The sequence below is a fragment of the Sinocyclocheilus grahami genome, unplaced genomic scaffold (assembly GCF_001515645.1).
Source record: "Sinocyclocheilus grahami isolate Dianchi unplaced genomic scaffold, SAMN03320097.WGS_v1.1 scaffold1123.1, whole genome shotgun sequence".
NCBI lineage: Eukaryota > Metazoa > Chordata > Actinopteri > Cypriniformes > Cyprinidae > Sinocyclocheilus > Sinocyclocheilus grahami.
The window spans coordinates 431,857-447,897 of record NW_015506302.1 but is presented as its reverse complement, the minus strand read 5'-3'; the positions used below and the strand labels follow the sequence as shown (position 1 = coordinate 447,897).

Here is a 16,041-nt window from a genome sequence, read left to right as displayed (position 1 = left end):
AGAGGTACACACATATTCTCTGTGAAATTAAATCAAGTAAAAAAACGTCTCTTACCAGGATCATTAAATGGCACCAGAATGTACTCTGATACAGCGTCTCTCATCTTGTCGGTGATTTCAGAAGTGACTCGTCGTACTTCATCAATGTCATCTCCCATGCTGCCTGTAGTATCAATTGCAAAGCACAGTACTGAATTCTGAGAGAATCCCATCAATCTAAAGGAGAAAGACCGAAACGATTGCTTGAAAAGGATTCACGATTGCTTGAAAAGGTTGCATAAAGCCCTACAATAATTTCATTTAAAGACCTACAGTCCAAAGGAATTTATTTTTCAACTAATTCTATATTAATTTTAATTGCTGGTGCATGTATGACTTTTTGTTTGCTACATTTACACTTGGCATTGAAATGCAACCTCTTTCCAGATGTTGTCCACATATGAAAAGACAAGTGTAAACATACAGTCATCGGAATGTATTCAGATCTGCTTTTCCTGTATTGTGACCTCTACAACTGATGCAGTCAATCACTTTAGTTCAGTGCCGACTTAATGATTTAAATCTCCCAAAAAGTCCCATTAACAGTCAGTGAAACTGTCAAGACTACACAATGAATTTCATATTTACACTATGTCCACAATTTATTGTTATTAAGAACATTAGCAAGAGTACAGAACTCAGTGTCGCACACTGAATATGATTGGTATTGTGTTTGTGCACTCAAACAAACATGTCTGTGATTGATAACAATACTCAGTACTGAGAAAAAAATACATTGTAAATTCAATTGTTGATGACTTGGATGACTGGACCTATAGGTAATCAATATTTTTACAGTCATAATTATATTTATTATTAATTGTGTATGTCTGATTTAAATATTCCCTGGGGAAAAGAGATCAGATTATCTGGATGCATAATTGATATATGTGGACAAATGTAAATGTGCTGTGTTCTGATTTGGTGATGATGCAGTCTGGCATGTTAATGCCAACTGAAATAAAGGCATTTGTCTGACAGCACCATGAGTGCTGTATTATTAAGTCACTATGTAAGCCAGAATTTCTCTGATGATTCTTCTTGTGGAATTTACTTGGGTCTATCATTCGGGGGCACATATAATTAACTGATCATGCCATCTGATTAAAAAGCAGATGTAATGATTCATTCAAACACAGTATGGAAAAAAAACATTAAAACCTACCTCAAAAAGTTAGAGTCTCCCAAATAACCTCTAATGTCTTCTAAGAGTTCTCTGGTCGCAGCGATGGCCACTGTCGCAGCATTGTCATGAAGGTAACCATGCTCAGATGATCGTGTATCTTTATTGATTCCACCTTTGGGTGTAAACTTACTTGAAATGTCAAATAAACCTCCTGTAATAAAATTTTCCTGTAATATTCAATATGTATTGATTAGTGTAAACTGTATTGATTGATTGATTGATTGATTGATTGTTAGGATATCAAGATTTCAGTACCAGGTTGTTTGAAGAATCCAAAGTATCCTGATGTCAGTATTTTCTCTTGCATGATGTCTTCCAATATGTTGTTGCTACAGTTACCTCCATTACAGTTTCTACAAGTGGGTCTTGTAGGTTCTTTAAATATAGAAATCCAACAATATTTTTTGCACAGCATATGAATTTTGCTTAGATTCTAGATGTGGGGCATTTTGAAGTTAGTTTGATTCAATAATTTGATTTAGTTTAGTGTTCAATGAGCGTGTGAACTTGTGAGTTCATTTCGACGATTAATGAAAAGCCACTAAAAAGTGCATTTTTTAAAAACATTTTGTTCATGGCTCAGACATCACTTGTCAATTAACCATACAGTATGTCAGTAGTGGCTTAAAAACGGTGTATTAATGATTTGCAATAAGCACAAAAACTGTTGAATACATGAAATGCATAGAACAGAAAGAGATATAATGCCACTTTCATTGTTTTCCATACCTGCAATGTTGTCTATTTTGCTATCAGGTCTGATCAGGTTGGAGTATGGGAATAGGTTCCCCAGTTCTATCCAGTTGCTGTGACTGTAGAAATCCTTTAAAGACATACAAAGAAGCAAATGGTTTTGATTACACATTTCACAAACTCTGAGAATAGAAAGTCATACAGCTTTGGAATGACATGAGGGTGATTACATTATGGCATAATTATCATTTTCGGTTGAACTATCCCTTTAATCAATCAATTTGTATCGTCTTTGGGTTTGTGGGCTCTGCTAAATCAGTTAACCCTTCTTTGCCTCATTTTTCCTTGACTCCAGAATACCCTTTTTATTTTATTTTATTTATTCTTTTTTTTATTGACATTTTTAAAGACATTTTAGAGCTGCGGGATTGGTGAGCATGATTTGACCAAGTACAACATGTTCCTGGATCAACATCCTTGTTGATCCTGGAACAACATTCCTATCAACCAATCAGAATTGAGGGATAACTTTTCAGGAAATATCTGTTTTAAGCTTACGATCAGGGTTAGGTGCTTCTACACCCTTGTTAATCAGCTATCATTTCTTACTGATTTTAGGAATAAATTATGGGTAGGGTTAGGTTTAGGGGTAGGGATTGGGTTAAGTCTATATGTTTGGACCGTTATGCTAATCCAGGAACATGTTGTACTTGGTGAAATACGTTTACCATTCAACCTGACAGAACTGGAGAGGATCTGCAAGTAGGAATGGCAGAGGATCCCCAAATCCAGGTGTGAAAAACTTGTTGCATCTTTCCCAAAAAGACTCATGGCTGTATTAGATCAAAAGGGTGCTTCTACTAAATACTGAGCAAAGGGTCTGAATACTTAGGGTTAGGGTATATATATAAAATGAATCCGCTATATGCAATTACTTATTTGCATCAGTTCTGCCAGAAATTTGTCCTTATCTACAAATGTCATAAAAAGTGTGGGACAGATGATAGTTCTTTCTATTGACACACCTGTAGAGTATGTAGAGTCTCACCCAGCTTCTTTCTTGCAGTTTCATAATTACCCTGTTGGGCAGCAGCTTTAACAGCTTTGACACCTTCTGTGATGAGGTCCCGGCCCTCCAAAAAAGTCTCACCATCAAAGTGATGTCTTGCACTCGGCAAGTGTTTTCCATCAACCCAGGCATTTTTACTGCAAACTCTACTAATGGCTTGTTGGAAACTTTTGGCTGATTCAGGAGACGAGCAAGCTTTTGTCAGAGACTCAACTGTCAACACACTTGGCTGAAACAGAAAGACATGCAAACACTGACTTAAAGTAATTTCCTTTTGATAATTTTCATTCGTGAAAATGAATGGATAGACACATTTAATGTATCTAGTTGGTTCTTCTTTTTTCAATCATTTGCACATTCACTATTGTCCATGCCACGAGAAAAATGGACCTGCGCATGTGGACAGTGTTTGCAGAAATCAAAAGACTGACTTTGGGCTTTAGTATGACATGAACTTGCAAGTGCGAGAAAGTTTGTAAAAGAAAATTCTGTTCAGTCATTTCTAGCACAGCTACCTTTGCAGTTTACAATGTTTTAAATATGTTGTCATAATGTGTATTTCTGATGTAGTAATTTATTTATGCCCTCAAACTAAAAAACAAACAAACAAAAATCAGTTTTGGAAGTTAATGAATCAATTTCACAACAAAATAATGACTAATTCGCCCACCTGCACAAAATGTCTTCCTTGTTGAAGTGCCTGAGCCCTACAGACTTCTGCTGTTGTTTGTAAAATTGCTTTTTGCGTTATTTCTTGGTGGGTAATGGAACTAGTTAGGAGAACCTTAAAAGCCAGAATCCTTTCTTTGTTGTGCAGAATGACAAAGAGGATGATAATTGTACAGAGTGAACTTTGAGTCATTATGGCTTAATCTGAAAAGAAAAGAAAAAAGATATGCATAATCACAAACTTAAAGACAAATAAGATAAATATTATGAAATGGCTATTATACCTCAATCCTTGATAACAACCTGAAGAGGATTCTCTGCTGTTTATTCACGCCATGCACAATTATACTGTAAATCGTTCTACCTATGAAGGACCATTTATATATCAGTCTAGAAGGTGGCCCTTAAATGATGGAATGTGCCTCAAACCGGTTTTATTTATCTGTCAGTTTAGCTGTACTACTTTTATCTGAACAGTCTGGTTAGGTTACTTTCAGAAGAAAGATTTGCACAAAAAAAGTATGAATAGCAATCAATTGCATTCAAAGATACATGCATTCACAAATACTTTCACTTTGAATCGCACAAAAAAACTCATTGTTTTGTTAAGTTGGTTGAAAAGCACGACCAGCTCCTGTCTGACCTGAAAATTACATCTATTTTGCCATATGTTATGTTCTGAAACATTTTGCAATATCTCTATAACTTTTTGGAGTTAAGTATAGAAATGTATTAGGCTATTGAAAACATTCAATGTTGTAGACCATTTCCGCATTTTGGGAAAATTTATTAATTAGGGGGAGAGTGGGGATGGTTGGAACACTTTTTGCATTTTTTTCAGTTTCTCAGAGACAGTTTGTGTTGGAAAGACAAAATTTTAATACAATAAAGCCACACCCACACTGCTATAACAAGTGCACATATGATAATATATGTACAATTTACACTTGAATAGACAAAGTCAAATGTTGCAACTGACCAGGTGCATGTCTTGAACATTTTAAACTTTTTAACGTTATCTTAGGGAGCCATTTCTACCTCACCTAACCTTTTTTTCCCCACTGTAACCTAATGTATTATTTAGGTTAATATTTTGGGGTTGAATAAAATCAAATAAATTAGATGTTAGGCTACCACGTGAGAAATTGTACAAATTCAATAATAAAAACACTTAAAGGCACTTAAAGGCTTTACCCAAATGAAAACACTTTCATCATCCTCTTGACAGAACATGCTGGTTTTGTCTGGTATCTAAAGGCTACAACACACACCTGTGTTTGTTCTGTGATAAGTTATACAATCCAAACCTCTCATTATAACATACAGAGTGTATTGATCGCACGGTGTAGAGAGATTCATTGGTCATAACAGAACTTTGTGAGATCGCGATGAACAAAGGGTGACAGCTTTTTAAAGGGTGCACTCTTTGTGAGCTTTCTAGGCTATAATCCATTCAAAATGTACAACTTTTGTTTTTCTGCCACACACACTTTGCAAAGTTTCGGGAATTCACTCTCGAAATAGCAGTGACATAGTGATAACTATAGCAATGGATGGGGACAATATTAAACCGGGCCTGGTTGATACGCTTTTATTGTAGATCTATATACAAAAACAACTAAATACACATGCACTAAATAAAATAAAATAATTTAATAAATGCATATTTACAATAGCCACTTAACTCAAATAAGTACCTTATTAAGTAACAAAATAAATAACTAAAGAAGGCTGACTATATTATCTTGCTTCCATTTAGTTGGATACTCTTCACCTGAATTTAAAAAAAGCTCTTACCTTGTCTTCAATGATGCAAGGACAAAGTTTGAGCGTGCACACGCAATATCTGAGCGAGAGCAGCCAATTCATAAGAGAACACTGTATATTTTAAAGAGCATGTCCAGTTTTGTGATAGGGAAGGAAATTCGCTTGCGAGTGGAGAGATTCATGCTCGCGCATTACATGGATGCGCTATCATTAGACTACAGCGCTCTCGACATTTGTCATTAAGATAACGCTATAGAAACCGCCCAACATTTTATAGAAGAGATAAAAGCCGCCCGAGGAAGCTTCCTATTAACCATGCCAGGATCCGCCACAGGGGGTGTTGCAACATTTATTAAAATGCAATTCAAATCATTCTTAAATATAATTTTGCAATTTCTTTATTTTATTTGTGCACAGCATGGTCTTCAATAAGTTAACCTGGCTGTATAAAAACAAAGAATACTAAATGGGGGGAAAAAACATGTTCGAGTAACAAGTAGGCTAACAACCATGTTTTGGTTATTATTACAGTACATTTGAACTACAAAATATAAATTTAATCAAAATCAAGAGACTGAAATTTAATTATATCCTTCTGTTAACTTCTGTCAAAGTTTACTGAACTAGGGCCAGTTTCATAACCACTATGTTTAGAGTGTCTTAAGAACTAGTTTGACTGACTAGCAGTTAACCTATTTACTTGAGTAAAAAGGAGAGATACTTGAGTATTGAAAGGGTCAGGGTCAATTTTTTATTAATCTATGAAATTACACATGCTAGCTATGCCAATGAGAAGTTAAGAAAACACTTATTAAAATGATTTTAAGCACTAAAGTGCTTCACGCAAACAGCTTAGACAGTATGACAAAACAATTTGATCATAAAAAAATACTTTTTTAAATATGAAAATTAGTTTTTGTAAAAGGAATGGTCACATGTGGCTGTTTTCTTTCAGGAAGGATGAGGGGCTAATTGAGCATGTACAGTATGAATATCATATCTGTAGCTCATTCCTGATTGAAGAAATAAGCCATGTTGCCCCTTGTTACAACGTCCCCACTCTCCCCCTACTATAGTCATAAATTTGACTCAATTTTAAAACCTTGAATGGAATCAGTGTTAGGCTATATAAATACATAAATGATCAAGTATTAAATGTGTAGTTCACTCCCAAAAAAGAAAATTCTAACATAATTTTCTCACCATGTCATTCATACCCTGCAGCACACGTACATCACGGAGACGTCTGCATTTACATCTGCAAGACGTGTTTTTTAGAGTGTTTGCTCATCTGCAATAGTCTATAGGACATTTCTTATCAGATGTCAAATAGACGAGATATTTCAGACGTTTATGATTTATAATGAATGGAAACTGACATCTTAAAGACGTCTATCAGATGTTTGTACTCCGCAGATGATGTACGTGTGCTATCTGGGTATAGCCTACTTCTGAATCAGAATCAGAATGAGCTTTATTGCCAGGTATGTTTACACATACGAGGAATTTGTTTTCGTGACAGAAGCTTCCACAGTGTAACAGAATGACAGTGACAGAACAAAAACACAGATAATAAAAAATAAAAATAAATAACAAATAGAACAAGTAAATAAGGAATCAAAATATACAAATCGACAATTGTCTGTACATGTATATTACAATAGACAGTTGTATGTACAGGTATATTATGTGCAAATTGAAATGTAGACTGAGTATGTGTGTTACATAAATAAGTGTATGAGTGAATAAATAGTGTGTGTTCCACAGTTATTGTCAAGTGTTCATGAGATGGATGGCCTGAGGGAAGAAACTGTTCCTGTGTCTGGTCGTTCTGGTGCTCAGAGCTCTGTAGCGTCGACCAGATGGCAACCGTTCAAAGAGGGAGTGTGCTGGATGTGAGGGGTCCAGAGTGATTCTGCCAGCCCTTTTGCTCACTCTGGACGAGTACAGTTCTTGGAGAGAAGGGAGGGTTGTACCAATGATTCGTTCAGCAGTCCGGACTACCCTCTGAAGTCTTCTGAGGTCAGATTTGGTAGCTGAGCTGAACCAGACAGTTATAGAAGTGCAGAGGACAGATTCAATAATGGCGGAATAGAACTGTTTCAGCAGCTCCTGTGACAGGCTGAACACAAGGACAGGCTTGTGTTCTGTAGAACACAAAAAAAGATATATGAAAGGCAATGGGATCCAAAAAACAAACAAACATTGGACCCCTTGTCTTTCACTGTATGCACAAAAACGCTGAGACCATAGACTGTATAAAAACATGGACGTAGTGTCCGTGACGTCACCCGTAGATTTTTCGAAGAGCGTTTTTGAAGCTCAAAAGTGGGCGTCGCCATCGTGGCAGCGCGTCACCGCGCGTCACTCCCGGATAATCGAAAATGGGCAAAGAGGCGGGAGCAGGTTGCTGAAGCCACGCCCACCTAGCTCGACGGTGGTGACAGCAGCGGCAATCCACCTGTCACTCAAGTGGCCACGCCCTTAATTATGCAGAACTTTAAGGCTTACTATAATTTAAATGAGTTATAAAAAAATTAACCCCCCTCACAGTTGTCATGAAGGGCAAAATATTTTTTTGAACCAGGCTGTAAACATGTTTTTTTCTGCTGTAAAGTTGGGCATTTTAAGACGGGGAGTCTATGGGATTGACTCCCTTTTGCAGCCAGCCTCTAGCGGCCAGTTGATGAATTACAGTTTAAGTCACTTCCTTGTTGGCTTCACGAGAGAGGTTGCCGCTTGGCTGAGACATTATTTTTCTTCTTTTGGAGTTTTATGGCGGTTGGCAAACAGACGATAATTGCATTCCCGCCACTTACTGGGCTGGAGTGTGGACCATTGATGGAATAGGAAGAACTAAATAAATAAAAAAATACACCGAGACATTTTTCAAAATATCTTCTTTTATGTTCTACAGCTGTGAACGACATGGTGATGAGTAAATGCTGACAGTGCTTTCATTTTAAAAATGTTGATGTAAGGTGTATGCCGCTGAAGGACTTTTATTTTGAATAACAGTCACAATGCATCTACGATTGTCGTCAGCTTCGCAAAACAATGCGGAAGTGTCCGTGTTGCTGATTACAAACTTCAGTAGAGAACTGACACGTACACAAGGTAACATAAGGTCAAATATAAATTATGTTTGCCTTGTTATAGTTACTTTGCTCATTGCATCGTTCACATTTAGTACAGAAATAATGATACCTGCAGACGCGTTAAATAGACACTGACGATCTGAATTTCATTCATTCATCAGTTCTTTCGCTCGCTCATTCATTCATTTCCTCATTCTTTTGTTCAGTAGGCCAGCAGTTTGTACATAGTTTGTACTAGCATTTTGTACATAGACAGGTGTAAAATTCTAGTCCTGTTTTAGGGGCATATATTCCCATAAATGCATTACTATAGGACAGAAATGCATATACCAGTAGTATATGGGCTTCTTATGCTGCAATCACTGTGCTAACTGTAGTCAAAACCTCTTGACTTGTGGTGATTTGAAGGTACATTTGAATGAATGTCGTCCCCAAACCAGCTTGGTCAGGTCAAAAGAAAGATGGGTAGGCGGAGGAAGAGGGTTGCAATAGGTGATGGAGTACCTAACCCAAGAAAGGAGGAAAAAACACCTGCTCCCCCACGCAAGGAGAAAAAGAAGAAAACTGACATTGGGAAGATGTTTATCAATATATCCATCGGTTTGTGTATCTTCAGTCTCATCTGGTTCTTCTATGCCCTTTATATGCGCTCATCCTTGGCCAGGAGGGTTGTGACCTTGCACCCCTCTCCACGGGTCTTGGATGCTAATAGCTCAAGTCCTGCTGTGTCTCCTGAAAGATATTGGGGTACTTATCGGCCCCAGGTGTACTTTGGGATGAAAACAAGAAGTCCCAGATCTGTTGTGACAGGTGGGGTGCTTCATATTCACACTTTATGCACCATTTCTATATTTTTACTTGTTTTTGTGATGTTATTACAAGCCTGCCTTTTTCTATTGATTTAATTAGGCTTAATGTGGATGCGTCAGTTTGCTGAAATGGATGGAAATCTTAGGCACACTTGTGAGCAAGGGGACCATTTGCTGGGCTACGGATGGCTGATGCATGACGGAGTCTCTTTTGGAGTCCAGGAGGTACATGACCGTGATTTCACCCTGACCACAGAGTTTGTGAAGCGTATGGGTGGAGATCATGGTGGAGACTGGACTTGGAGGATTACTGCAAAACAACATGTAAGTTAAGAGTAATGCTCTTACAGTTTGTGTGTTTAACTGATTTATTACTCTAATATTGTAAAATAAAAGGATATTTAATTCTAACATTGTAGGAGTATTATAGAACAAAGATGTTGGTTGTTTTCAGTGCACATAGGCTGGGGATGTCAGGATTCTCACAGTCATGGAAACCTGGAAATATCAGGAGATTTTAAAATTGAGGAGTAACAAAAAAAAAAAAAACGTAAAAATTCATGGATCTTTCCATATTTTTTACTAGGAAATATTCCATTGCAAGAAATTGCTTCTTATTGTGACATCCTCTATAAAAAAATATCCAAGAAGCAGAAATTAAAGTTAAAGTTCAAATCTGATCTATGTTTCTGATTGGCAGAGCACTGCTGCCTCAGCTCCTGTGATCTCGCTGATGTTCTACACAGCTACAGATGTTCAAGGTTCCTTGCAGGCTCATGTAGAGGAGAAAAATCGCTTGAGCACTGTGACTGGAACATCTGAGGAGCTTGGCAACTTCAAGATCACATTTGGCAAGCCCACTGCAGGGGAAGGTGCTAGTGGCAAATATGCCAGGTATCTTACATTTATTGTGAACTACAAACTTTTGTAATAAGTAGCTTTGTGAACAATAGTATTAGTAATAGGGAGGATTGTAGGTTTTTAGCAGTAATTTACTGCAACAGAATAAATAATATAATAGTAATAATACATTAAAACTACATTTATTATAGTATTCTGTTAGTAATAGTTACTGATATTTGTTAATATATATTATTTACTGATTAATTATACCTTTATACAAAGCAACAAAACATGGTAAACAATTTTAGTTTTGAAACTGTGTATTTTAAAAAACATGAAATCTTCACTTGCTTCTCAAACACAAAATCTTATAATTTAATAATAATTAATAATATAATTTATGCATTTAGCAGACGCTTTTATCCAAAGCGACTTTCAGTGCATTCAGGCTATACATTTTTTTTTACCAGTATGTGTGTTCCCTGGGAATCGAACCCACAATATTTTTGCGCTGCTAACGCAATGCTCTACCACTGAGCTATAATATATCACTATTATCTCAGATGAACAGAATGGAGGAGTGTGAGAAAAAAAATATGATAAAATAATGTTTTCTGTCATATTGTTATTTTAACAAGTTACTGTATTGTTTTACTCTTTTTCTTTTCAGATATAATTACTTGCAAACTAAGAGCCCTGGCCTTGATAAGCTAACAGATATAGTGAAGAACAGCCTAAATCACAAGTTTGATTTCAGTCCTCCTAAAGGTGAAAAAAGATTTTATTTTGCTGTGGATTCTTACAAAGTCACTAACCACCAGAACCAACAGAAAGATCTTAAGATGGAGAGTGATTTTGTGGTGCATCAAGTAACAGTTCAAACCCCTTTCCAGATTGAAGTTTTGTTTGAATCCGGGAGCTTCCGAGAACGACCGAATCAACTTGTGGGCTCGATGCTTACAGATGAGCTGGAGAAGCGTAAGGTGGCATTTGACGAGAAGTTTGAGAGTACATTTGGCCTCCAAGCTAAAGGGTTCACATCTTCACAGATTAAATTTGCTAAGGCAGCTTTAAGCAACATGCTTGGTGGCATGGGATATTTCTACGGACAGTCTGTGGTACAATCGGTTTATAATGAGCACCCTGTGCTTTACCCTGAGGGTCTGCTGTTTACGGCAGTACCATCTCGCTCTTTCTTTCCAAGGGGCTTTCTTTGGGATGAAGGATTTCATCAACTTCTCATCCGCAAATGGGACACTCAGTTAACAAAGGAAGTCATTGCACACTGGCTTGATCTTATCAATATAGAGGGCTGGATCCCACGCGAACAAATCTTGGATGATGAAGCACGCAGTAAAGTACCATCCGAGTTTATAGTGCAGCACAACAAAAATGCTAACCCACCCACGCTCTTCCTGGCCCTACAGGAGTTACTAGAGCAGCTTAATGCTCAACCAGAGTTGTCTCAAACCATGATTCCTTTACTGAGAAGGTTGTATCCAAGACTGCAGATTTGGTTTGAGTGGTTTAATACCACACAAGCTGGACCAATGGCCAACTCCTACCGCTGGCGAGGCCGGGACAAAGACACCAACCTTTTCCTAAATCCCAAGACCCTGACCTCTGGCCTGGACGACTACCCAAGGGCTTCCCACCCATCTGCTGATGAGAGGCATGTGGACTTGTATTGCTGGATGACCCTGGCCTCTGGCATCATGGCAAATGTAGCACGAATACTTGGGGAACCCCACCTGGTGTACGAAAACACCCACCGTACTCTCAGTAATAATGACCTGTTAAACGAACTGCATTGGTCCGAGAATCTGCACGCCTTCAGTGATTATGGAAATCACACCCAGGCGGTCTCACTTCAGCAGGAGAAAGTGTTCGTGCCTCCTGGACAACCACGGCACCAGTTCCCAGTCACACGGTTGGTTCGCTCTTTTCGTAAAGCCCCTAAGCTCCAGTATGTGAATGCATTAGGCTATGTTAGCCTTTTTCCGTTCTTGCTACAAATTCTGACACCAGATTCGCCAAAAATAGAGCATATTTTGCAGGATATTCAAGATCCTGAACGCATTTGGACACCCTATGGCCTGCGCTCGCTCTCGCACTCCGATCCCCTCTACATGAAGAGGAACACGGAACACGATGCCCCCTACTGGCGAGGACCGATCTGGATCAACATCAACTACCTGGCAGTTAGAGCACTGCATCACTATGGCAGCATAGAAGGGCCATACAAAAAGAAGGCAGCTACCCTATATCAAGATCTCAGGACTAACCTTATCAATAATGTTTACAAGCAGTATATGGAAACTGGATACATCTGGGAACAGTACAATGATAGCACTGGAAGGGGGCAGGGTAGTCACCCCTTTACTGGATGGTCGGCTCTGACTGTACTGATAATGGCTGAAGAGTATTAAAAATCAGTAGCAGGCCAGAATCAGAATGATAAATCAAGGTCAACTGGTGCCATATGTTTATTACAACAAAATGTAATTCATTTTTACATCATTTAGATAACTGGTGGATTTTTTTATTTGTTAATTTAATATAATAATGAAGAGTCCTCTTTAAATATTTCCGTTTTACGTCCAGTTTAATGTGATTATATCCTCAGGTTCGAAAAGCCATGGGCTTTTTCTGGATCAGACAAAACGGTATCATCTGTGTGAACCAGGAGGAGACTGTGCACTTATTTTGGTCCATTGCTGTTTGGCTTCATTTAACAGAATAAATTAAAAACGTTCTATAAAATCATTCTTCAGATTAATTGAATCCTATACTTTATATTACAATCATATCTCTTTATGGATGGTGTTTTTAAAAAAAGTGTTATGTAATTTACTTTGATTATAAATAGGATTGGAGATTTGCTCTCTTTGTACTGTATATAATTCATGTTTTAGAATTTGAATTGAATTGGCCACAATTCACAGCAAGTTGAATTGCAATGACAGAAAAAGTAATATGCTGAATTGATTCTTTCTGTTTGTAAGGTCTAGACATTTTAAGACTTTTTTTTTTTTTTTTTTTCAAAGAAGCCTTTGTCATGCCAGCATTCTAAGTTAGTCTTAACAATCTTTACTTTTCTGCTTAAAAAAATACATTTAAACTCATCTCAGTTCAGTTTAATTGTACTTTCTTAACAATTTTAGTTGGATGTGTAAAAACATTTGAAGAAATGTTCATATACTAAGTACAACAACAACAAAAAACAAGTTTAAATATGAAAGTTGATATTGTTTTGCAGGAAAGTATATATTCTCTGTGTCTACATGAAATTTGATTCTGTTTCCGGTAGACAGTCTCAGTTTTCTTTTAGTCATATAAATGAGTAAACATAAGGTAGGTGTTTGTGCAGAAACCCTGTCAACATTTCTTGCCAGATTGTCAAATGAAGACTAGTGGTTGATTTCTCTTCTGCATATAGTTTACATTCAGAGTGTGGTTCTTACTTCTTATGCACTAATGCTAACACTGAAGAATACATTCTATTTTTACAGAGGATTGAGAGGTGGCATTTTAAACGGTTCAACGTGATGGACCAGTAACCCTGTGCCAGTATGAGAGTGTTTCAGGCCAGTTGACAGAACACTTGATCTTTCCAGCCACTTCTGTGTTGCCACTGAAATCGTTACGTTCATTTATCTCGTACATCCTTTTTTTATGGCTTACATTGCATGCATTGTGCAATGCAAAAATGACTTGCGATAGCCTTGGAAGCATCAGCAAGAATATGTTAAAATACAAACCAATCTGTAATTTTTTAAGCATTGTATGTTGTATTGTTTTCCAGAATTTTTTTTTTTTTAAATGAATGTATGGAGCTATATTAAAGCTGTAATAAATTCCAGCTTTGTGGGAAAATAGTGAACTTTTTTGAAACAAAGAAAATGATATTGCTATTTATTTATTTTTCAAGAAATTAAAATGTTGGTAGGTCAAGTAAAAATCTTAACTAGCTGACAGAGTAAGCAGAAAAATCCTTATTGTTAAGCACTGTTTAGTGCTTTATTTGTAGTTTGAATGAGTGCAGGGGTTCAAACACATTAATTATGTGGCATGACTTTAAAAAAAATTCTTAATTAGAGGCATTTCTGCTTTTATTAATCTGAGGTGGCATTTTAAACGGTTCAACGTGATGGACCAGTAACCCTGTGCCAGTATGAGAGTGTTTCAGGCCAGTTGACAGAACACTTGATCTTTCCAGCCACTTCTGTGTTGCCACTGAAATCGTTACGTTCATTTATCTCGTACATCCTTTTTTTATGGCTTACATTGCATGCATTGTGCAATGCAAAAATGACTTGCGATAGCCTTGGAAGCATCAGCAAGAATATGTTAAAATACAAACCAATCTGTAATTTTTTAAGCATTGTATGTTGTATTGTTTTCCAGAAATTTTTTTTTTAAATGAATGTATGGAGCTATATTAAAGCTGTAATAAATTCCAGCTTTGTGGGAAAATAGTTAACTTTTTTGAAACAAAGAAAATGATATTGCTATTTATTTATTTTTCAAGAAATTAAAATGTTGGTAGGTCAAGTAAAAATCTTAACTAGCTGACAGAGTAAGCAGAAAAATCCTTATTGTTAAGCACTGTTTAGTGCTTTATTTGTAGCTTGAATGAGTGCAGGGGTTCAAACACATTAATTATGTGGCATGACTTTAAAAAAAATTCTTAATTAGAGGCATTTCTGCTTTTATTAATCTGAGCTTCAGAATCTGTCATTTACACATACATTAGTGTATTAAATTACTGTTGCTTACCTAAAGTGTCTTATACATATTTTATTTTTGTGTGTTATTCATTCAGTAGGTTTACAGTTGAATGAAGCAACACTTTTGGGGCCCGTAAGAGGATAGGTAGCTAAGCTTGTAGATGAATTGTGTTCGTTTAAGTGTGTTGTTGATGATGATCGGAGGTTGCCTGTTTATGAGTCATGCTGTATTTGATATTTTTTTATTTAAATTTTTTTTACTTCAATATCTTTTAAAACAATGAAAGAACCATGTGGCAACGTGAGCAATATGACGAATGATGAGAGAGGAGTTAAACGCACATCTTCCTCTATATTTTCATTCCCTTTGGGCATCATAGCATGTTTCCTCATGGGTATTGCCATTTGAAATGCATCTCCCAGCCTTTGTAGTTTTTGGTGGTTCGGTGTGACTAAAACACTCAATGCGCAATCCCCCTCCCTCTTCTCAGACGCACGGTACAATGGGATAATAGCCAAAACAGCATTAGCCAGATCTAACGCGCAGGCAAAAATAGATGAGTCAGAGTTCCTCCATTTGCGCATTGATGAGATCCCGAGCCTCTGTTTGCATCTATTGGTAAGAGTAGTTGGGGCATATTTACGTGAGTCACACTTTCTTTTGCCCCGTAATGGGACAATTATTGCATTACATTCTCAAAGCTTCCTGTTTTATGAAGTGTGAGAGTTTCATTTGCTGATTATATCAACTCATGCATAACAATTATGTTGTTATTCATTCACACTTCATTCAGTCAAGCTCAAAAGAATCAATATTTTAGTGTGGAGCGTGTAAAGACCGTATAAGACTGCTAGGGGGAGCCATTTAGTCAAACTCGGTGCGTCAAACGAATGCAGTTTCTGACACCGGCTCTGACAGTGCTCTCTTTTAAACAAGCTACTGTATCAACTATTAGAAGACTTGTCCAGTTCTGCTTCAATCAGTATCATTAGCCAAACAGATTGTGACGTTGTCGTCTCAGGCCCTCAGCTGTGTTCTCTTGATTTTGTGTGGAATGTAGTGAGTGTGGCTCACAGTGCCAGTGGGTAAAATCTTGTGTTTGTTATCCCTGACAGCGTTCTTTCCATCTGTCATAAG

The 16,041-nt window shown here is 37.2% G+C and overlaps 2 protein-coding genes across 5 annotated transcripts; one reads left to right on the top strand and one right to left on the bottom strand.

Moving 5' to 3' along the window:
• Nucleotides 1-1,457: 1,457 nt before the first annotated feature.
• LOC107567035 (von Willebrand factor A domain-containing protein 7-like) lies at nucleotides 1,458-3,720 on the bottom strand (the record flags this gene model as incomplete). Its single annotated transcript, XM_016252626.1, has 4 exons — nucleotides 1,458-1,600; nucleotides 1,955-2,048; nucleotides 2,944-3,216; nucleotides 3,658-3,720. Coding segments are annotated over 4 exons (573 nt in total), but the record flags the coding sequence as incomplete, so codon positions are not given.
• A 4,749-nt stretch (nucleotides 3,721-8,469) lies between these two features.
• Nucleotides 8,470-14,558, top strand: LOC107567052 (mannosyl-oligosaccharide glucosidase-like). Of its 4 annotated transcripts, XR_001606585.1 has the most exons (6): nucleotides 8,470-8,550; nucleotides 8,930-9,331; nucleotides 9,431-9,654; nucleotides 10,031-10,224; nucleotides 10,844-13,696; nucleotides 14,299-14,558. XR_001606585.1 is itself a non-coding variant. In XM_016252645.1 (5 exons), the coding sequence occupies exons 2-5, from the start codon at nucleotides 8,944-8,946 to the stop codon at nucleotides 12,600-12,602; spliced, it is 2,565 nt and encodes an 854-aa protein (XP_016108131.1). In that variant the 5' UTR covers nucleotides 8,470-8,550; nucleotides 8,930-8,943; the 3' UTR covers nucleotides 12,603-14,004. The 4 variants fall into 4 exon arrangements, 3 of the variants coding, with proteins under 3 accessions (XP_016108131.1, XP_016108132.1, XP_016108133.1); XM_016252645.1 differs by lacking the exon at nucleotides 14,299-14,558 and having other exon boundaries at nucleotides 10,844-14,004; XM_016252646.1 differs by lacking the exon at nucleotides 14,299-14,558 and having other exon boundaries at nucleotides 8,471-8,540; nucleotides 10,844-14,004.
• The last annotated feature ends 1,483 nt before the right edge of the window (nucleotides 14,559-16,041 follow it).

Excerpts from the sequence above, each read along its gene's own strand:
- LOC107567052 (XM_016252645.1), top strand. The coding sequence starts at position 8,944 with ATGTCGTCCCCAAACCAGCTTGGTCAGGTCAAAAGAAAGATGGGTAGG. Across the intron at positions 9,332-9,430 it reads TCCCAGATCTGTTGTGACAG|GCTTAATGTGGATGCGTCAG; the intron begins GTGGGGTGCTTC and ends TGATTTAATTAG. Across the intron at positions 9,655-10,030 it reads GGATTACTGCAAAACAACAT|AGCACTGCTGCCTCAGCTCC; the intron begins GTAAGTTAAGAG and ends TCTGATTGGCAG.